The following is a 21126-nucleotide window of genomic DNA, read 5'->3' as shown; positions in this document are numbered from 1 at the left end:
GGTTGGGAGGGCTCCAAGGACAGGGACCCCAAGAGTCATGCACCTGTGCTTCCACCTCCCCTCTGTCCTCTGTGACCTGATGGTCACTTCTCCTCCAGGACCTCAGTCTGGCCATCTGAGAAGTGGACTTCATTGCCCTTTTCCAGTAGGGTTTTGAGGATTACATAGGAAGGTTCCTGGAGCCTCATGGAGGCTCAGTAGACAGCAGCCCCTTTCATCTCCCCATTGCCTCCCACCTAGTGTGATATAAGTGCTCGTTCAACAGATATATTACCTTTTTAAACTGAAATACAATACAAAGAGGGCCATGTGGCTCCTCCACCCCCTTCCGCAAGGGACCAATGCACATTGTAAACTGCAGGGGGCAGTGCACACACAAAGGTGGTTCCTGTCAGTCACATGAGGCCTCAGCCCTGAGCCAGAAGGCAGGCCTACCCCCTGGGCTCCAGGAGGATTAGTGTAACTGGCGCCTCAGGGAGGTCACCTGGGCTTAGCGTCCAAAGGCACCTTTGTCTGCAGCTGGAGGGGCCAGGCCCTGGGAGGTGACTCACCCAAAGGTGACTCAGCCGTGCAGGGGGCCACGTGGGGGCTCCTGCAGGGACCGCAGGGACCAGGAAACAGAATCAGTCCAGCAGCTCTTGCCTCCCTCATGAGCTGTCAGCCTCAGGGCTGCAGGCTCAGCACCGGGGCTCCCTGCACATCTTGTGTCATCCCCCCTCACCCCACCCTACGTGTGGGTTCCCAGCCTGGGCTTTGAACGCAGAGGCCTGGATCCAAATTCTAACCTCATCATTCCTAACTGTGTAGCGTTGGGCAAATCACCTAACCTCTCTGTGCCTCAGTTTCCTCAACGATAGAATGAAGGTAAAAATAGTTCCTAGAAAGGAGGGTTGATTCAAGGAGTCGATGGCAGGCTGTATCTACCGGTAAAGCACTTAGAACCGAGTCTGGCACTTAGTTAGCATACGATAAGCGCAGCAAGTACTACTTTTGTAGCATCGCAAAACCCAGGCTTTGGAATTAGGGTCAGAAGGATCTGGTTCGAATCCTGGCCCTTCCACTTAGGAGCTGTCCAAAGGGGCTGCTCAGCATCTAACACAGTGTCCAGGATACAATAAGCTCTCAGAGGAGGTTAGCTGCTCTCATCGCCACTCTGAGCAGCCACAAGACTCACCAGGATGAGGCAGACACCATCCCTGACCTTGAGGAGGTCTTGGTCAGGTGGGAAAATGGGACCGGGGCAGTGACAATCCCGTGTGGCAAATACAATAACGGGCCCTGCCTGGGGCACGGCGAGGCTGGCAGCTGCGTGTGCCCGTGCATTGAGGGATGATAGGAGTTTGCCAGGCACACTGGGCCCAGGAAGCGGGAAGGGCTGTTCAAAGGCCTGACTACCCATCATGCACATTCACCACGTGCCAGGCACTCTTCTTAGCACTTTGATTGTCTCGTTTAATCCTCAAACGACCTATGAGTGAGTCCTATAGCATTCCCATTTTACAGATGAGGAGCCTGAGGCTCAGAGACAACTCTGCTCTCTCTCCGCGCTCCAGGGGGGATTGGCTGAGGCCAGGTCACAGCAGCCTTGAGTGCCAACCTGGGAGTTGGGATGATTTCCTTCTGGGAGTGAGTGTGCACCATCGAAGGGTTGTCAGCAGTGAGACATGGTCTGATGAGATCAAGGATGACGGGCTGTGTGCTGGGGTGTGGGTGGAGAGGAGGAAACAGATGAAGATCGTGGACTAATGCAGCAGTAACACGAGCTAATAGGCACCGAGAGCTTCTTTAGGGCCAGTCACCATCCTGAGTGCTGGTTAACCCTCAAACCTTATTATTCTCACCCCCAAGTCACTGACGAGGAGAGTCAGGGAGATTCCATGACTCGCCCGAGGCCACACTGCCAGTGCTGGGATGGGATCTGAACACAGACAGCTACCTCAGGCCGCTCATTCAACCTCAGCTCTGCCCTGGATGCAGTCAGGAGACGATGGACGTGAGAAAGGAGTCAGAGATAAAGCCTAACATGTCACTTAGTGCCTGGCCTGGCAGTAGAAGGTGCCAGTATTTGCAGGGTGGGTGGATGGGAGGATGAGAGGAAGGGAGGGAGGGAGGATGAATGAATAGATGGGAGGATGGATGGGTGGATGGAAGGATGGTCGCAGGTCATTACTAGGGGCAAACCTCAAGATGGGCTCCAACTCTGTGTCCCCCCAAATCCTCAGCCAGTTCCAAAAACTTTGTTGGCACCTCTTATAAGTGCCATCTTGAGGCCATTTCCCAGAAACGAGGACGTCCATCCTGGAAGCGGGGAAGAGCCCAGAACCAGGAGGCAGGTTCCCCATCCCAACTCTGCCACCATGTGGCACTGGACCGGCCAGGCCCCTGCCTGGCACCTGTTTCCCCGTCCGCGCCACGAGCTTTGGGCATAACTGTGCTCTGAGGGGGTGTCCACGGCTAAAGTGCAGCTCGTAGGGATCCTCCAGGACCAGGCCTCCTTGCTTCCTGGAATGCTGGTTCCTTTTCTCCCTGGAAAACTCCTATTCATCTTTCAAAATTCAGCTCAGATGTACTACTGAGTATGTCCCAAAGTCAGAGAGACAGAGACAGACAGAGACTCAGACAGACTGAGAGACAGAATGAAGGAAGAGGTATTTAGAAAAATGGAGTGAGGAGGGGGAAGGGAGTAAGGAGGGGGACACAGGGAGCTCAGGGCAGAGGCGGAGGGAGGTGTACAAGACACAGGCCAACCAGGTAAGCTTGAGACACAAAGCTACAATGACTAGGCGCCAAGTCCCCTCATCTCCCAGGAATCCCTGCCTGGAGTGCAGGAAGGCACCAGAGGCAGAGGCCAAGGTGGCCTTTGTGGGCCTGGGAACAGACTAGCCAGGAGATGCTGAAACAGACAGTTTATTGAAAGCCAGGGACTGGCCACGGTGGTCCCAGAGCTCTCTCTGAAGCAGAATCCTGTGGCTAGCCCTGCAGTCCCCACCCAGGCCGGGGCACAGCTGCAGGGCCAGAGCGCCTGGGTGGGCCTGGGCGGATAAGGGACATCTATACAGTCACTGACACAGGCTAGAGACTGGGAGGGAAACTGAGGCAGAGTATGCAGGTCGGCAGGACTTTGGCAGTCAACAGGGAAGGGTAGTGGCCATCTCTCAGCTCAGGATGCCACCGTCAGCACAACAGCGTTCTGCAAGGAGCAACGGTTCTTGGTTAGGCTCTCTGAGTCCCTGTGCCCAACACACCTGCCCTGCCCTCCCACCTCCACCCCGGTCTCTGCATCCATGTCTGTGCCCACCCATGGCCTGAGGTTAGCACTGTACCTGGCACACAGCAGGCACTCATTAAGTGAATGAATGAACAAATAAATGAATGATTAGTAAATGACATCCAGCTTGAGAGAGGTCACTGACTTACTGACCTTATGACTTAAAAAAGACCCAAGTTCAAGTGCCATTTATCCATTAACTTACTGTGTTGAACTTGGACCAGAAATTTGACCTCCCTCAGCCTTGGTTCTCATCTGAGAAATGGGTCCAAAACTCTCTGCTCCGTCTACCTCCCAGAACTGTTCCAAAACCCAAAGTTGTGCTGGGTTGAAAAAGGGTTGTGAGGCTATGTCTATAGTCAACAAGAAAAGTGTCATGATTTATTAGCCACATCTGCCACAGGCACAGGACAAGGAGGGACGGCACATGTGTCTGCCACCCTGGACCAAGGGAACTGCCATCCTGTGAGTGAATCTGAGATCCCACCCTAGAGGCCACACATGGGTCTAACTGACCAGGAAAGAACTCTGTGATTGACCGGCAATGCCTGCCATGGGCTAGGAAGGAAGGAGCGGCAGCACTTGTGTCATCTGTTTGCCATTCCCAAGCTCAGTCGTTTGTAATTCCCTGAGCAATCGGGAAAACGGTGCCTGGGCAGACCAGGTGATGAGCAGAGCACCCCCTAATGAGTTCCAAGCAAGGCTCTGCACAAACACGCATAAGGCCCAGCTAGACCACACCTGCACGGGACACTCACCTCGATGACCTCCAGGACCGCGTGGCCAAAATCGACATTGAGAACCTTGGGCAGGGGGATACCAACATCCAGGTCCACTGTGAAGAGGAAAGGGTTGAAAGCAAAGCTATGTGAGGGGAGGGGGGCAGGGCAGGACCTGCTGACCTTATCCCACCACTTCCCTTAAGCCAGCCATTTCTCTGCCTGGGGACTCCGTTTTTCTTATTGGCAGACTCCTACTTGTCCTACTAAACCCAAATGAAAATGCCCCTTTGCTGTACTATCATCAGTGGCCCCTCAGCAGAGCCTCCTTGAGGGTCTGTCAGCCCCTTGCACATTCGGGGCCATATATTCTAAGCACCTGCTTATATGAGCACTTCCCTCTGGATTGTGAGCTTGAGGAGAGGACCCAGGTCAGATAGCTCTTGGGGCCCAGAGTCTGGTAGGATGTAGATGCTGGTCAGTGTTGTGTAAATGGAAATACTGGTGCCTCAATTTCTGCATCTTAGAAATGGGCATCAACCCCTCTCCAACCTCCGTGTCTCTCAGAACAAGGAAAGAGGCAATAGATTTGGCGGTCCCAAGTTCAGACACCCCACGTGTCCAAATCGACAGCGAAGGCCGCCCATACCGTTGAGCTTCGGCACATATGCCACCCGGACCACATCACTGAGCCACTCTTCTAAATGGGCCACCTGCAACAGAGCATAGGGAGGGCAGGAGGTGGCTTTACAGGGAGCAGCGCACTCCTTCCAGGGAGGGAAGTCCAAGGCCCAGCTGCCCCAGCCTCCCCCATGACTGGGGACACAGCTCCTAGTGGGCACAGGCCCGTGGGGTAGAATGTCTACCAGTGACCCACAGGGGACTGAGTTAGGACGGCTTCACCTAGGCCCCATGAGCTTCGAAGAGCTGCCTGCCTGGAGGAGGGCTCTGTGGAGCCTGGAGGGGGGCCTGTGCCTGAGAAAGAAAGAGGAGAAGGTACCCAGCTCCAGTAGACTCTGTGTGGTCTGATCTTAGGTTCCTACCAACTTAGGAACCCTTAGAATGTTCTAGAACCTAGACGATCATGAGATTCCAGAACCACAGAACTCTGTGAGAAGCAGAAAACTAAGGGCTCTGTAATATTAGAACTTTCTGAGTTCAGGAACCTTATTACTTGTGTGAAGTTCCAGAATTTTGAACCTTTGTGGGATTCTGGAAATGTATGACTTTGTAAGGTTCCAAGACATTGATAGGTCATGAGATTCAGATTCACTGTCCTCAGGTGATCACACACACACACACACACACCCTGATGTTTGTTCCAGAGCTCAGACTGAGGCCAGATCAGTCACCTGGCCCATGACTCATCCCACCTCCTGTCCAGCCCCACTAGAAGACGCTTACCACTCCCAAGCTGCTCACCCTCCCAGGAACTTACATCAAAGGGGTGGACAAAGGAAGAGGCCAGCTTGACACTGAGCCTGTTGGAGAGAAGAGAGATGTTGGGGGTCCCAGCCTCCACCCCAACACCTGCTGACAGTGCTCTGCCCCACCCCACCCCACAGCCTGCCCCACCCCTAGCTCTCCAGCATCAGAAAACAGGGTTAAGGCCCAACTCTGTCTCTATCCAGCCTTAACTCAGAGACTCAGTTTTCCCACCTGTAAAATGGACCTGAAGGGATCTAACCTCCTTCTGAGATATCATGACCACCACCTCCGACTCCGTGGTCTTGGAGCCTCCGTCTGACTCCCAGCTGTTTGACTCTGGGCGACTGGGTGGACCTCTCTAAAGAGTGGCTCTCCATAGACTGAGCACTGGACATAGGGTGCTTGTATCCAGCAGGCACACTAAAGGCCGCAAGCCACCAGTGGATCGCAGCTGGCCAAACGCAGGTCCACAGCCAGAGCCTGGCCACAGAGCTCTATCTCCTGAAGGGCTGAGACGTGATCTGCCACCAGGAAGGGCAGACGAACTCAGGCAGCAGGCGAGGTTAGAAATGGGGCAGCAGTGAAGCCTTGCAAGGGGCATCTGTATGCAGCCTCAGGGGCATCTGTATGCAGCCTCAGGGGCATCTGTATGCAGCCTCAGGGGCATCTGTATGCAGCCTCAGGAGCATCTGTATGCAGCCTCAGGGGCATCTGTATGCAGCCTCAGGAGCATCTGTATGCAGCCTCAGGGGCATCTGTATGCAGCCTCAGGGGCATCTGTATGCAGCCTCAGGGGCATCTGTATGCAGCCTCAGGGGCATCTGTATGCAGCCTCAGGGGCATCTGTATGCAGCCTCAGGGGCCTGCAAGGGACACTCAAATGGGGCCAAGTAAGCACTGGGTGCCTATGGGCCAGAATGGGCAGATCTCAGAGACCCTGGGAACGCCCCAAATCCAGGGAAGGGACAGAGAGGCACCCGGCCACAGGCCACAGTGAGAGCACTGAGCCTGGAGAATGGAGGCCCTGATTGCAGACCTGCTTCCAGGGACAGCCCACTGTGCCAGCCTGGGCTTTGCAAATGGTAAAGGGCCATTCCCATGAGGAAGGATTGCCATCATCACCATCACCATGAGGCCTAGTTCCCACAGGGGTGGAGAGATTAGAGAAATAACGAGTCCACCTGAATAACGAAGCGTTTTATAATATTCCAGCACAGTTATCTCTTTGGCCAGACTCTGGGGCTGATAACTCAGGAGTTTGGACTCCATATCCTGGCAGTAGGTGTATCTCCAGGGCCAGGTTCTGGGCGGGGCTGTGGAAGAAGCCTGCTCTGGACCCTGCTGCTCTGAGCCCCCGGTGCCATCTGTAAAATGGGCTAACACCATCCCTGCCCCAGCAGATGCTGGAGGCAACCAAGATGCTGGTAAATCTGCAACTTATCTGGTGCCTGATAAATGGAAGGCGGTTCCTGTAGGTCCCTAATTCTTGGTCCTAAAGACAAGGCCCAGGATCCCATGTTACCGTTCCAGGGACAGGGAGAGGTGCAGCTTGGTAGCCGAGGGAGCCAGCTGGGCATTTAAAATCATAACCTGCAGGGGGAAAGCAGGCAGAGGTTACTCTGAATTAGACAGAAGGAACTTGAGGACAGGTCTACCTTAGCCAACAGGTGAATCTCCACCGTTCCTTTCACTAACCCTTTCTGAGGCCCTACTGTGTGTTAGGATCCATGCTGGGCTATGAGGAGGTAACTTGAAGGTTCTGGTGTTCGAGAACTAGAGTTTTAAAACTGAAGGGGCAAAAAACAAACAAACAAACAAACAAAAAAACACTGAAGAGGCATCCTGGCCGGGTGGCTCAGGTGGTTGGAGCATCACCCCATACACCAAAAGGTGGTGGGTTCAATTCCCAGTCAGGGCACATACCTAGATTGTGGGTTTGGTCCCCAGTTGGGGCATATACAGTAGGCAAGATGTTTCTCTCTCACATTAATGTCTCTCTCTCTCTCCACCCCCCCCCCCCCCGCAGGTAAGGATTAAAAACCAATAACTGACGGTGATCCGTTTGTACAAGGGGAAGCTTTGGGCTTGCAGAAGCTTGGGGAGACCCTCAGCCCTGCCTGCAGGGGGGCAAAGGGGGGTGTCCAATGAGGTGACACCGGAGCTGAATGTTGGAAGATGAGGCATTAGCCAAGAGAAGGAGAGAGACGGTACTGCAGGTGGTGGTGCCTGCACACACAAAGGCAGGGAGGTGGGACTGGCAGCCCTGAGTAAAAGGCAGAGGATGAGGCAGGGGGTATGGAATGGTGCTAGGCCATGGGCAGCCAGGGCAGAGAGTGAGCAGGGGAGGGACCTGCCTCTGCCCAGATGTGTGTGGGAAAACTAGTAGAGCTGGGGTGGAGAGGAGCAGACTGGAGGTAGGGGGGCCAGGAAGAAGTCAGAGAGTCACCCAAGAGATACCTGAGCACAGAGAGGATGGGGATATGGGGAATCATTCCTGAAATTCCGAGGGAGCAGACTGGACAGGCCTTGGCCCGGTCAGATGTGCGATGAGGGAGTCTAAGTGGGCACTTGGGTCTTAGCTCAGATGGTGACAATAAAGGAGAGGGGCTTCCTGGGCTGTGCCACCCTGAAATCGGGGGAAGGCAACCCCCCAGGGGCCTGGAAAGGGTCAGCCCGCTCAGATCCCAGCACCGGGCTCCCATCCCTTAGCCACTCACCCCATTCAGCTCCAAGAGGGCTGCCGGCGTCCCTGCAGGGCGGTGGGGCAGCACGTGGATGTTAGCTGCGATGGAGACTGTGGCCTTCTTTTTCTGGAGTGTGACCGCGGGAGCTTCCTTCACCTGCAGCCTGAGCAGGAGCTGCTGGCCCGGGGGCACCTTCCCCAGGACCTGGAGAGAGGCAGGGAGCAGGGCCTGAGCCAGCTTCGATGCCCCACTGATAGAGTCAGCCAGTGACTCAACAGTCAACAAGCACCCACTGAGCACCTACCACACACCAGGCACCATGCTGGGTGCTGAGGCTACGGACTGAACTGTGGTCTCAGTCCCCCTGAGAATGACAGTCAGGTGGAGAGACACCATCAACCCATGGAACAAGGGAATCAGACTCTTGTCTCACTCAGACTCAAAATCCCCCTAAGGCCCACCGGCCCTGCATGATCCCTCCTCTGCCCTCCATCCATCTCACCCCCACCACCGGTCCCCTCATGCCCTCCTCTCCATCTCACCCCCACCACCGGTCCCCTCATTCTCTCATCTCCAGACTCACCAGCTACTTAGCTGTTCCTCTCACCTGACAGGCACGCACCCACCTCAGGGCCTATGCACTTGCTGTTCTCCTGCCTGGAAATGTCTTCCCCAGATACCTGCACGGTCCCCACCCTCACCTCCTTCAGCCTCATGCTCCAACGGCACCCCCTCAGGGAGGCTTGCAGAGCACCCTGTTCAGGAGCACCATCCCTTGCTCCTCATCTGCTTGGACCATTCCATTCTCTCCATTCATTTGTCCAAGGTCTGTCAGCCCCATCAGAATGGCAGCTCCTGGAGCACAGGGACTTTTGTCTACTTTTCACCTTTGCCACCTCTGGATTCCCAGCACCTGGCACAAGGCCTGGTACGAAGTAGGTGCTCAGTGAACGTTGGTTGACTGACTGACCGAATCACACAATCAGGAAATCCTGAGTCTCACCATCACGACATCATGGAATTACAGAAGCGCTGTAAACTGGAGTCACGGAAGCTTGGAGTCGCTTGAATGCCAGACTCTGGGGACCAATTCCTCAAACCCAACTCCCAGAGTTCAGGATTGGACAGACAGGGAACTACCGATTCCACCCTCATGTGCCCTCATACTCTAAAGCCACGGACCCAGACTTGGAGCGAGGGCGCTGGGTTCTGACACGGCAAGGCTGGCAACTGGAGAACAAAGGCTCCAGGTTCCCCGGGCCGGAGCGACACGGCCCAGCTTGCTGCATCCATGGGTCCCTGCTCCTGCCACCTGCACCTCCCCCAAGTCCCTCTCCACCATTCATGACTCCTGCCCTCAGGAAGTGCTTCTGAATGTCTAGCCCCAATCTCATCCCTTGCCTGGGACTCCGAGGCCCTTTAGCTAAGGCCTCTAACCTTGCCCACTAAGGCTGATTTGAACCACCCACTTCAAGGATTCACAGAGTTTTTCTGTGTCCCCAAACTCAGCTTCCCTCTCCATCCCCCCTGGCAGAAACCCAGGTCTTGTAGAAATCTTCCCAGCCTCTGTCAGAATCTGCTACCATGTAAGGACCTTGTAGTAGTATTTCAACTTCAGGATGAATTCAGATTCTCACAGCTGGAAAGTATCTGGTCCAGCCCCAGCTGGATGAACAGGAAAGCTGAGGCCAGGCCCTGCAGTCTTGTACTTATGTCCTCCCTGAATCTTCTCCTTTCTCTTCTCCCTGCCCCGCCCCCCCCCCCCCCCCACACACACACACAAGGCCAGTGCCCTGAATCTTCTCTAGGGGGACAGAGGAGACCAGACCAAGATGAATGAATAAAGGTAGCAGGAGGGAGGGGACTCAGTTGCCTGAAAAGAATCTTCTGTCTTCTCCTTGATAGAAAAGGAACAGCCATAGGGCAAATGCCTACTTGACTTCTGGGGCAATTAAAACCTGGTCCTTTCCACTCTGCTATCAAGAAAGGCTACAATGTTAGCCATTCACACTTTAGTGTGAATTTAGATTCAACATTCAATGACAGCTCTCTGGAGAAATGTGTTAAGAAAGATTCTAATGAAGGAAAAATACCACATGATCTCACTCATTCATGGATAATAGAGACCATTATAAACTTTTGAACAATAATAGATACAGAGGCAGAGCTGCCTCAAACAGATTGTCAAACTGCAGCGGGAAGGCCGGGGAGGGTTGGGGAGCAGGAGGTAGGGGGGTAAGAGATCAACTAAAGGACTTGTATGCATGCATATAAGCATAACCAGTGGACATAAGACACTGGGGGATAGAGGAGGCTAGGGGACTGTCTAGGGCGGGGGGATAAAATGGACACATATGTAATACCCTTTGTAATACTTTAAGCAATAAATAAAAATAAATAAAAATAAAAATAAAAAAAGAAAGATTCTAGAGTCCGTTCAGGCTCACCAGGGAAGTGATCAAGGTCATCAGAAGGGTCACTCACCTCGGGAACCAAAGCTGTCAGGTCTGTGGTTGTCATTGGGACATTGCTGGGAACCTGGGCCCAAGACCAAATGAGAGGACATGGTGAACGCAGACACAGGACAGGGATCCCTCAGCACACACAAGGCGGTTTTGTCCACATTCTGCCCCACCTCCACCCCACCAATCACATACACATCTCTACAAACACTCATGCTCCTTCCAGTGGCCAATGATCACTGAGTGCTCACTACATGCCAAGCACATGTCTTTGCTCGTTTCACGTTTACAACAGCTCAAAGAGGTGGGCGCTCTGATTACTCTCATTTTATGAGTGGGGAACTTGAAGCTCCTCTCTAGACTCATAAGCTGGTAAGCCGTGGCACCAGGATTTGACCAGGGCAGGCCAATTCCAGAACCTTCAAACCCCTCTGCCAGAGCTCACAATCTGCAGGCCCAGGGCTCTGGCGACTCCCAGATTCTTCACGCTCAGAGTCTGCCTGGCTAGGACTGCCATCTCCCTCCAGCAAGAAGACGCCTGCCGCCGAGCTCAGGGGCCTGTTCAGTGCTCTCTGGACCCTACATGCAGGAAGTGCTCCCTAGGGCCTGAGCTGCGGATGGAGGCAGGAGGAGGGTAGGGCATGGGGACAGGTGGCTTAGAGCTCACTGCCTCTGGAGAGGGCTAAGGCCGAGAAAATGCCTCTGGATGCGGCTTCGAGGGGTGAGCCTTCCAGACATCTGCGAGGTGTGAGGAGCCAGATGGAAGCAGAGAGGTCTCAGAGGCTTCAAAACAAGTGTCCGAGTGACCTTGGAGTAGTCTAACCCTACTTTTCCTCTCTTTGACTCAAATCTGCTCTTGAGAAAGCACTAGCAATGTTCGTCAGTCACACTTCAGTGTGAAATGGGCTCTTGACTCGGAAAGGGATCCTCTGATGCCAGGATGAAAAGCTGGCTACATGTCACATGCCAGTTCTGAATAACTGAAAGTAACTCCCTGGAAGGAAAGACTCAGAAGTCCCATTGAGATTTAGCCAATCGGAGGGCCATTGTCCATTAGCAATGTTTGCCACAACAAGAATGGACATGTGCGTGTTATAAATGTGTCTGGCTTGTTTAGGCTGATCAGTGATGATGTGACTGTGTGATTGGCATTTCCAGGGCTCAGCAGGGGAGGGTGCCACACTCACCAGCTCAGGGGTGATGTCTATGTCAAGGGCACCGTTGGTCTGCAGGAGCCCAAATATGGTGCTGAAGAGGTACAGAGGCACGGTCACCTGGGAGGTGTGGTCCTCCTTGGGAGGCACCTTGATGGGTTTGGGGGGCTTGGGGAAGTCGATGACGTCACCAGCTACGCTCTTCACAACGGACTGCAGGGGGAGGAGACGGCATGGGAGGGTCTCGGGGCTGCTCACCCACGTGGCTTTGACCCAGCATCTCCTCCCCCACCCCCGGCAGTGGGCAAGGCCTTCCGACTCACATTGATGTCCAGCTCTATGTACTGGTTAGAGATGAGAGGCAGTGTGGCCAGAGTGAATTCCACAGACCCAAGAGGCCTCAAGGGCACCAGGCCTGCGTGGGGAGAGGAGGAGGGAGGAAGACCCCATGAGCCAAGCCCCCCAAAATAACAGGCCCTACTTCCATTTACTGAGCATCTAGCGCTCTACTAAGTGTTCACCTGGGCACCGCCGTCATCCTCATTATACAGATAAAATCTCAGGTTTGGGCAGAAGTCACCAGCCCACGGCCACAGAAACCACGCCAGGACTCCCGTTCCCCAGAGCTGGTGCCACTGGCCACACTGCGGCCTGCCTCTCTCCCCTGCCACCACGGACAGACACATCTGCCCCAGCTTTCCTGTCCTTACCCTGGCCACACCTGTTTACACTTGTCAAAGCCCATCTGTGCACACAAAAGGCATCGGTCCATGTCTCCATAGGCTCACGGAGACAGGTGGCCGCTGCGGCTGTGGGCCTTGGGTTTCGTACTTGAGCTCCCTGGGCCTGTCATCTTGTCTGTCCAGATAATAATAGCATCTGCCTCATGTTTCTGGCCATGCTGGACACCACAGGTGCCTGAAGCCCCCAGCAGAGGAAGAGCTGGGGGGCTACGAGTCCCCCATCCTGCTGGACCAGCCTCAGCCCACACCCCCATGAGGGCTCCTCAAAGTGGCGGCCTCATCCGCCTGAGGAGGAAGTGGAGGTCCCAGAACCCTGTCCCTTCCTCTTGCCATGGTGCCGCCACCCTTTGGGGCAATGGGAGGGGGTGGGAGGGGCCAAGGCGGGGGCTGGGCCCCAACTTACTCAGCACAGCCTCGAGGAGCCCATTCACCACGCTCAGCACACTGTCCACCACGGGGCACAGCTGTGACCGGAGGAGACGGGTGTTACGGGGAAATAAGAGTGGGGCCCGGCCTGGCACAGGGGACCGCTGCATTTTCTATGCACGTTTTGCCATAACATCTGCTGTCCCAGGGACCAAGGCAAGGCAGAATGTAAAGGGTGGGGGGACACGCGGAGGCAGGGAGGGGCTGGAGCTTGACGTGTTGGGAGGGCGGAGTGGGTGATGGGGAGGGCCAGTTACATGGGCGCCTCAGAAAACCCCGAAGGATGCTGGGGGAACGGGGAGACATACTTCAGAGGCCAGTTAGGGTGTGTGGACCAGGCCCTGCCCTGAGGGGGCAAAGGCAGCTGTTCCCTCTGAGGTCTCAGGTCCCTGCTGGACCCGGGGAGACCTAGCCCATGGACCCCCAAGAAGATTCCACCCCCCTCCATCCAGAGAGCCAGGCTCGGGCCAGGCTCTACATACACCACATTCACTGCATAAAGTTAGGACTCAGAGGTCTGGGGATGGATGGTGCCGGCGTGTTTCTGAAAACCCCTGTGTTGTGCGAACAGGGAGCAGGTGGTTCAGCTTGCAGAATTCCAAGTCTGCGCATCACAGAATCCGAGTCCACCTGAGCAGGAACCTCGGGCGACCCAGCCCAGCCCCTTCATTCCACATCTGTGGCCGGAGAAGAATGGCAGCCTGCCCAAGGTCACAGCTGTTCTCACGGGGACAGGAGGGCTGCCTCTTCATTTAAACCCTGGGACCTCAACCTCCAGGGCCCCTGGGGTCAGGCATGTCACAGAACTGCGAGGACATCCAAGGGGCTATGATGGGTGGGGGAGCCGCCCCGTGGCGCCAGCCGTGCGACCTGCAGGAAGGAGGTACCATGCGGCCAGGGTGGCTGATTGCACAAGAGATGCCAGAAATCGGATCGTTAGGAGAAATCTCCAATCTCTAAATGCCAGCAATTAGCTCTTGTTTTTAAAGCCTCTCTGAGTCACACATATCCTGTGTTGCAGCCAGTGTCCCAGAGACCCTAGTGAGGGGTCACGGTTTAAGTGCAGCCCCCCTTGTTGAAAGCCACCGGAGATGGGCCTGGTTGGAGTCCTTGCTGCTGGGAGCTTCCCTTCTCCCCCTGAGCTACTTTCCGATTGGCTCCTTCAACCTCAGGGCCCATCCCTGGCTCCCTCCACAGGTGCCCTTCACAAGGACTCACAAGAGAGGTGCTGCCAGGGCTGGGGTTCAGGGGGCCGGACTGCCCCGTGCTGGCTGTGTGAGCCCAGCAGCCCTGCCTGCTGTGGCCTCAATGAAATGGGCCTTCGGCCAGACCACCTTTTCCCAAGTGTGGCTCGTGTGCCCAGAAGCCAGGATGGCTGGGGCCGGCCATGGGCAAGCATCCGGGAGCAGTATAGCTATAATGTGTTTCTCTTATGAAGTACTGATATACATGTCTGTAATTTTCTGAACATATATGCCAAGCACAGGGGCTCAGTTGAAAAATCACTGAGTGACCCAAGTTTAATTCAAAGCGAGTTTAAAGCAAAGTTTAAAGGCAATAATAATACAGGTGGCAAAGACAGAGCAGGGAATAAGAAAGGGACATGAGGCCCTGAACGGTTTGGCTCAGTGGATAGAGCATCGGCCTGCGGACTGAAAGGTCCCAGGTTTGATTCCGGTCAAGGTCATGTACATGTGGGCACATCCCCAGTGGGAGGTGTGCAGGAGGCAGCTGATCGATGTTTCCAACTCTCTATCCCTCTCCCTTCCTCTCTGTAAAAAAATCAATAAAATATTTTTTAAAAAAAAAAAAAAGAAAGAAAGAAAGGGACATAAATTTGGGAGCAGGAGAGTCAGGTCATCTGAAGCTATAAATTTAGGATTCAGAGGTCTGGGGATGAATTGTGCCAGTTCCTCCCCCGCCCCCCTCACCCCCCATACACACAGAGACTCACAGGCGGCACTTGAGCTGGTGTGGGCGGGCAGGATGGATTACCTGGTGGGCGTGGAAGGGAAGAACAGCCTAATCCTGCCTGGCGCCCAGATTTACGCAAAGCCAGGGGAGGAGGGGCCCCGCCGGGCACAGGGGCACGCCTGGCCCGCGGCCCCCACACTCACCAGTCCCGGCAGCACCTTGAAGAGTGTCTGTTCCGCGAGCCCCAGGAGCGGTGTGGGCAGCAGCCTGGGAGAGCGAGAAGCCTGAGCGTGTGGCCAGCACACGGGACAGTGCCAACCTGGGCCACGGGCAGGGCGCTGGCTGGGACTTTGGAGACGGGGTTTAGATCTTGGCTCTGCCTCACCATGAGGCCCAGGGGAGGATTTCCGTTTCCCCGTTTGCACAGTGCCCGCCTCGCAGAGCTGTTGCTGCCAAGGTTAAATATGAGTGTCTACGCATCAGGTACACAGTCTGCTCAATAAACATCGGTTCCTTTTGTCTCCTCCAGCATTTGTACATAAGGTGACATTTGAACCTACAGCAGCACCCGGCTTCGAGTGCGGATTCAATAAATATTTGTTAAATGAATGAGTGTTTGAGGAAGGAAGGAAGGAAGGAAGGAAGGAAGGAAGGAAGGAAGGAAGGAAGGAAGGAAGGAAGGAGAGGGTGGTCTGTGGATGAGAAGGTCTGTTTAAAGATTATAGGGGCACAGAGGGAGGGGTGACAACCACAGAACCACAACCGCAGGACACCTTGGGCTCCATTCCCTCCAAGGCCCCCATAGCCCACTGGAGCAGCCGGAAGCCAATGGGATTTTAGGGCCCCAAAGACCCTCTCTGGAATCCCCTTATTAGGGCCCTTCTGGAGACAGGAGCAACCCTGGCCCACCCGACTCCTGGGAGCTAAGACAGAGCTGTCTGATTACCCATCGCTGCTCAGGGCCACCCAACAAAGATGGGGTAGGGTGTGCAATTAGGCCTGGCATGTAGACACTAATGGGGAGACACGAAGCGTGAGGCCGGGGAGGGGGCAGGTGCCCGTGAGGGTGGGTGCAGAGCCCTGGGAAAGCCTGGGACCTAATTCCAGAGACCAGCCCACCTCCATCCCTGCCTCAATCTGGTGTGTGACCTTGGGCACGCCCCTTGCCCTCTCTGGGCCTCAGCTGTCTCCCGGGAGTGATTATTCAACCCAGTGTCAGGAGGGCCACTGCGCCTCAACGGCTGTGGGAAGAGACAAATGTGAAGTGCCAGAGCCTTCCAGGTCATCAAACACAGGTCCTCGTTATACAGATGGGGACACTGAGGCCCAGGCTGGGGAGGGGGTTGCCCTGAGGGTCACACAGCAGGTCAGGGATAGAGCTGGACCTCTGGGGCGAGGACAGCAGGCACTGAGACGCTGGCAGATCGGATGGAGGGGACCGCAGAAGGCCCTGCTCCATGTGGGAGAGGGGACAGCAGGATCTCAGGGCCAGAGAAGGGGGACACCCACGGGTGGGTGGTTCAAGCTGTGGGCTGAGCCGGGGTCCCTGTCCGCGGAGGGATATGGTGGGGGGGAAGGGTGGGGGCAGGAAGGCTGGCGGCTGGGTGAGCTCAGGCTCCGGAGAGATCCAGAGATGCCAGTGCGCATGGCTCAGCCTGCGGACTCACCCTGAGAGCAGGGTGATGTGGCCCAGGAGCGTGCTGCAGCGCTTGAGGATGAGGATGGGCTTGCCCCGCGAGCTCATGCCCACGGCCACACGCGACGACACGTTCACCTCGGCGGCCAGCTGCAGGAGACCCCCCAGGGTCCTGCGAGACGGGATGCTGGGGTGTGGCTAGGCCTCTAGGCCCCCACCCACCAGGGCCCTCCTTAACCACGCCCACCCCGGCTTGGACCCTGATGAGCGAAGTGGGTGGCCTTGCAAGTGATCTGGTCCCCACGTCCTCCTCTCACCCCCGCCTTCCTGTAGGTCCCCCATCTTGCACATCCCCCATCTCTTCAGTGAGCTCCGAACGATGGGGTAGGGTCTCCAAGGAGCATGAGTGGCAGCCGCTGGGGGTCAGTGGGGTGGAGGTCCATGGGGAGGGGTAATGGGTGGGATCCAAGAAGGGAACAGTAGTGTAGGAGTCTCTTGGAGAGGAGCTAGAGTGGGAAAAATATGGGAGCACTGGAGTGGGTGCGGGGGGCAGTAGGAGAGGGATCCCCAGTGGGCAGTGGCATGGGGTGGGGAGCGATAGGGTAGAGGTTCCCAGGGGCACACTCACCCGGAGCCTTCCAGGCCCACCTTGGTGTGCAGGCTCAGCTGCACCCCAAACCCCGGCAGCAGCTTCAGCGACACCTGTGGCAGTGTGAGCTCCTCGACCTTCAGCCTGGGATGGAAGTCGGGGGGAGGGCCCCCCCGTGCCAGCCTCTCAGTGCCTGGGGCATCCCAGACCAGGAGGGGCCTGCAGGCCCTCTTGCGTGTGTCTCCCACCCCACTCCTAAGCCATAAATTCAAATGTGGGCCCAGTCATCTGGGCTTCAGTTTCTTCATCATCTATAGCGTGGGACAATAGGACTGGTACCCATCTCATAGGAATGTCGCAAAGACAATGAGATAATGTAGGTGCCACGGCTGGTACAGCATATGCCCAATAAATGTAGTATCATCATCATCATTGGAGGCTCCGTGAATTAAAGTGTTCTCTTCACCCTTCCCATGGCCTCAGTCCTGGCTCAGTCTCTGGCCTGGATCATTGTCCCTCCACTCCCATACCCCTGGATCACAGGCATGCAACCCAAGTGGGTTCCCAAACACAACTCCCACAGTTCATTGTTCTCTGTCCTCTCGGCCTTTGCCCAGATTGTTCCTTCTCTCTGACTCTTCTCTTGACTCTCCTTCCATTCCACCTCCACCTTCGCTTAGCTGACCTCTCGACTCTGCCGATTTCAGCTGGGCATCCCCTCCTCCAGGAAGCCCCCCTCCCTGCATCTCTGACTCAGGCAAACGCCCTCCTCTGCACCAGTTTCCACGTGCTTCCTGGGCTGCCTCCATCACTGCCCTGAGCTTACAAGATCATCATTGTTGGGCTCTGCCTCCTACTGGGGACTCTGAGACAAGGGCAATGTCTGGTTCATGTTTGAAGCCTCAGGTTCACACCCAAGGGGGATTCTACACTGGGGGGAGGGAACTAGATCTATTAATAATAATAATAGTTAATATTTATTGAGCATTTAGTGTATGGAAACCTCTATTCAGCTCCTTGACACACATTAATTCACTTTCCTGGCAATGACCCCATGCAAAGCTGGTCTAGTGCAGCCAATAAAAGACAGCAGTTCAAGTCCTAGCTCTACTCCTGACTGTGTGACCTTGGGCAAATCGCATTGTTGCTGTGTGCCTCAGTTTCCCCATCTGTAAAATGGGGATATTGACAATACCGACCACAGTGACACACAGTAGTCCTCAAGCAACATCCATGTCAGCCCTCACCAGCTCCCTTTCTAGACATTTGCTGTTTGGGGAGGTGCACATCCATTCCCTCTTCTTCCCTCAGCGACCCGTTTCCTCCTGCACAGTGACTCTTCCCCATACCTGGCTCCTGGCCTTCCGCCTTCAGTCTGGGGCCTGTCCTTTGGCCTTCCTGTGATTCACTACCAGCCCTGGGCTGGTCCCCCCTGCTTTGGGCAGGCAGTGTGGGCTGTGATTAAACACCCAGCCCTGCCCCCGCCCCCCCCCCCCCCCCCCCCGCCACTGCCACACTCCCCAGCTGGGTGAGCTTGAACAGGTCCTTTCACTGCCCAGGGCCTCAATCTCCTTACCTGTTAAATATGATTGATAACAGTCCTACCTCTGGATTCCGTGGGATAATTCATTTACAGTAATTAGCACGGTGCCAGGCACCAGAAAACCCTGGCTAGGTGGTCTTAAGTTATAAATATTAGTTATTATGTGATTTCATTCATTCAAAAGTATTTTTAGCATTAATTGTGTGTGAAGCACTATTTCTGATACTGAGGGCATAGCAATAAACAAGTCAGGCAAAAGTCCCGCTTTTCCTGGGGTATAAATCCGGAAGGGGAGACGGGAAAAACCAGTGAAATATATGGGGTGCAAGGGAGCGATAGGTCCCCCCGAGAACTTGAAGGAAAGAAGGGGACAATGAAGGGCTAGGCAGGGCCGGGCTGTTCAGAGCAGACGCCTGAAGAAGAGGAGAGAGGGAGCCATGCAGGGGCCTGGACTAGCCCAGAGGACTGAGCAACTGGCCCAGGTCACACAGTGAGTAACTGGATTCGACCCCAGAGCTGGAACACTCAACCGCAGGGGCTTGCTGCCCTTCCTGTCTTGCCTGACGTGCCGTAGACTCGTTATTTTCCTACTCGGGTCCTGGGACTCTCTACTCAGGGCTCCCCGTATCGCCCCCACTACCTGCCAATAAATTAAAGAAACACAATCTCTCCTCTATTCCCTGAAGGAAAGAAAAGACCAGCCTCACTGGAGGGCACACAGTAGGTGGGCCGTCAGGAAGCCATGCTGCAGTGACTCACCCGGACAGCTCCTCCACAACACCAAACACCCCTCCGTAGCCCAGCAGGCCGCCTCCTCCAAGCAGCCCTCCGGAGCCCAGGAGGCCCTGGTTCACCGATGTGACCGACCCCAGCACATTCTGCAGGATGGGACCCCCGACCAGCGAGTTCTGGATGGCTGCAGAGAGGGTGGGGAGAGATAGGTTCCTTTTACAAATGGGGAAACCAGGGCCCAGAGAGGGGCAGAAACTTGCCCAAAGTCACACAGCAAATCAGATTTGGTGCCAATAATATGACTAGGGCTCCTGACCCTGGGCCACCTGGTAGGAGGACAGAGCAAAGAAGGGAGCACACAGCCACCAGGGCTTGATCAAGATGGAGAAGGCAACCTCTGCTCCTCCTGCGCACCCCTAGCCTGACTGTGTGCAGGCTGTGAGCAGGGAGGACAGAGGGGCCACCTTGTGGAGGTTGGGGCAGGTGGGGGGCCCTCCCTGAAGTATTTTCTATTCAGGACTGCTCTACTGCCCATGAGACTGTCACCCTGGGCAGTGGGAACACAAAATGCATCCACGCCCCAGCAACGTGGGACGGCCAGCACCCTCCCCTTGACCGCCTTAACCCCACTCGTCCGCGTCCCTGAGGCTGATGCAGCCCCACAGGGCCTCGGCCCAGATCAGCCAGGCCCCCTCTCAGAAGAAAGTGAGCTAACCACTCAGTCTGCGAGCAAACCTTTAGGTCCCTGGATTCCCTCAGCAGTTGAGAACTGCAACCTGTTCCCTCTGTTCCTGAAAGCAGACGCTCCAAGCACAGGGATGGGGTCATTTGCACTGCCGCTGGGCCCCTCACAACAGTCCGTTGCGGGCTCACCTTTGCCAAGTTCATCCTTGTCAATCCGAGCGAGTGTGCCCACCGTCTCAAGCAGCCCCTGGCATGGAGTCGCCAGACCCCAGAGCAGAAGCAGGGACCACATGCCCAACGTTGTCGGCAGCACGCCTGGCAGGGGCAGAAGCAGGAACTCTGAGGCCCTCCTCATGCCCAAGCCTTTCCCCTCCCTGTGCCCCACCACCAACCTGGTGCCCTTCCGCTGGCGGGGCACAGTTCAAGGCCAGCTTCACTCCCAGAAAAGCCCTCTCCATCCAAACCAAACCGCGCTAACATGTGCACCCACCGTACAGCCTCAGTGCACGCTACAGTCCTCAGGGCACTTTCCAGGCCTCTGCCTCACAGGATCTCATTTCAGAGATGGAAAAACTGAGGTCACAGAGCTAATGAGTGACAGGGCCAGAATCTGAGTCCAACTCTATGTGACTTAAAATGTCTCCTTTCTCTCCTCTCCTGCCTCCATCCTGAATGATGTCAAAGGAAGAAATGGGATGGGAAATGAGAGCCTGGCTAGCTTTCTAGTTTCCTAGAGGAGCGTTTCTCTTTATGGAGTTCCATACCTGCCCCCTCAGTCACCTACCTTCCGTCCCCATGTCGCCCTCCCTAAACCCCACTCCCTGCTGCTCTTGCGATAGAACACAGGCTCCTTACCAGTACCCACCAGGTCCCTGCCTGCCTCTTTGACCTCCTTGGTCTTCAACATGACAAGCTCCTTCGCACCCCGGGGCCTTTGCACAGGCTGTTCCCTCTCGGAGGAAGGCTCTTCCTCTGGTTCTGTGCATGGCTGACTCCTCACCCTTCAGGTTCCGAATGCATGTCACCTCCTTGGAAAGCCCTTCCTCCTTAACCTTGTCTGAAGAGGCCCTTCTGTCACTGAGCCTCGCCCAGAATGTTTGTTTTTAGGCGCTTATCACAATTTGTAGCTAAGCTTGGTGTTTGT

At 55.5% G+C, this 21126-nt stretch overlaps 1 protein-coding gene across 1 annotated transcript; it reads right to left on the bottom strand.

The window, feature by feature from the left end:
* Positions 1–2951: 2951 nt before the first annotated feature.
* On the bottom strand, positions 2952–20779 carry BPIFB3 (BPI fold containing family B member 3). The gene is made up of 16 exons (XM_059707505.1): positions 20767–20779; positions 20172–20297; positions 19326–19482; positions 17063–17167; positions 16466–16606; positions 15002–15065; positions 12862–12922; positions 12039–12130; positions 11749–11928; positions 10584–10637; positions 8133–8303; positions 6938–7005; positions 5426–5468; positions 4637–4700; positions 4027–4103; positions 2952–3190 (listed from the first exon to the last, which is right to left on the bottom strand). The coding sequence occupies exons 1-16, from the start codon at positions 20777–20779 to the stop codon at positions 3161–3163; spliced, it is 1446 nt and encodes a 481-aa protein (XP_059563488.1). The 3' UTR covers positions 2952–3160.
* Between the last annotated feature and the right edge of the window lie 347 nt (positions 20780–21126).

This window comes from Myotis daubentonii, chromosome 8, assembly GCF_963259705.1.
Source record: "Myotis daubentonii chromosome 8, mMyoDau2.1, whole genome shotgun sequence".
In the NCBI taxonomy this organism is placed as follows: Eukaryota; Metazoa; Chordata; class Mammalia; order Chiroptera; family Vespertilionidae; genus Myotis; species Myotis daubentonii.
The sequence above is the reverse complement of the archived record's forward strand: the minus strand, read 5'-3'. Positions and strand labels throughout refer to the sequence as shown.

Excerpts from the sequence above, each read along its gene's own strand:
- BPIFB3 (XM_059707505.1), bottom strand. Across the intron at positions 12,131-12,861 it reads GCTCCTCGAGGCTGTGCTGA|GCCTGGTGCCCTTGAGGCCT; the intron begins GTAAGTTGGGGC and ends CTCCCCACGCAG. Across the intron at positions 8,304-10,583 it reads TGACAGCTTTGGTTCCCGAG|GTCCTGGGGAAGGTGCCCCC; the intron begins GTGAGTGACCCT and ends GCCTCTCTCCAG.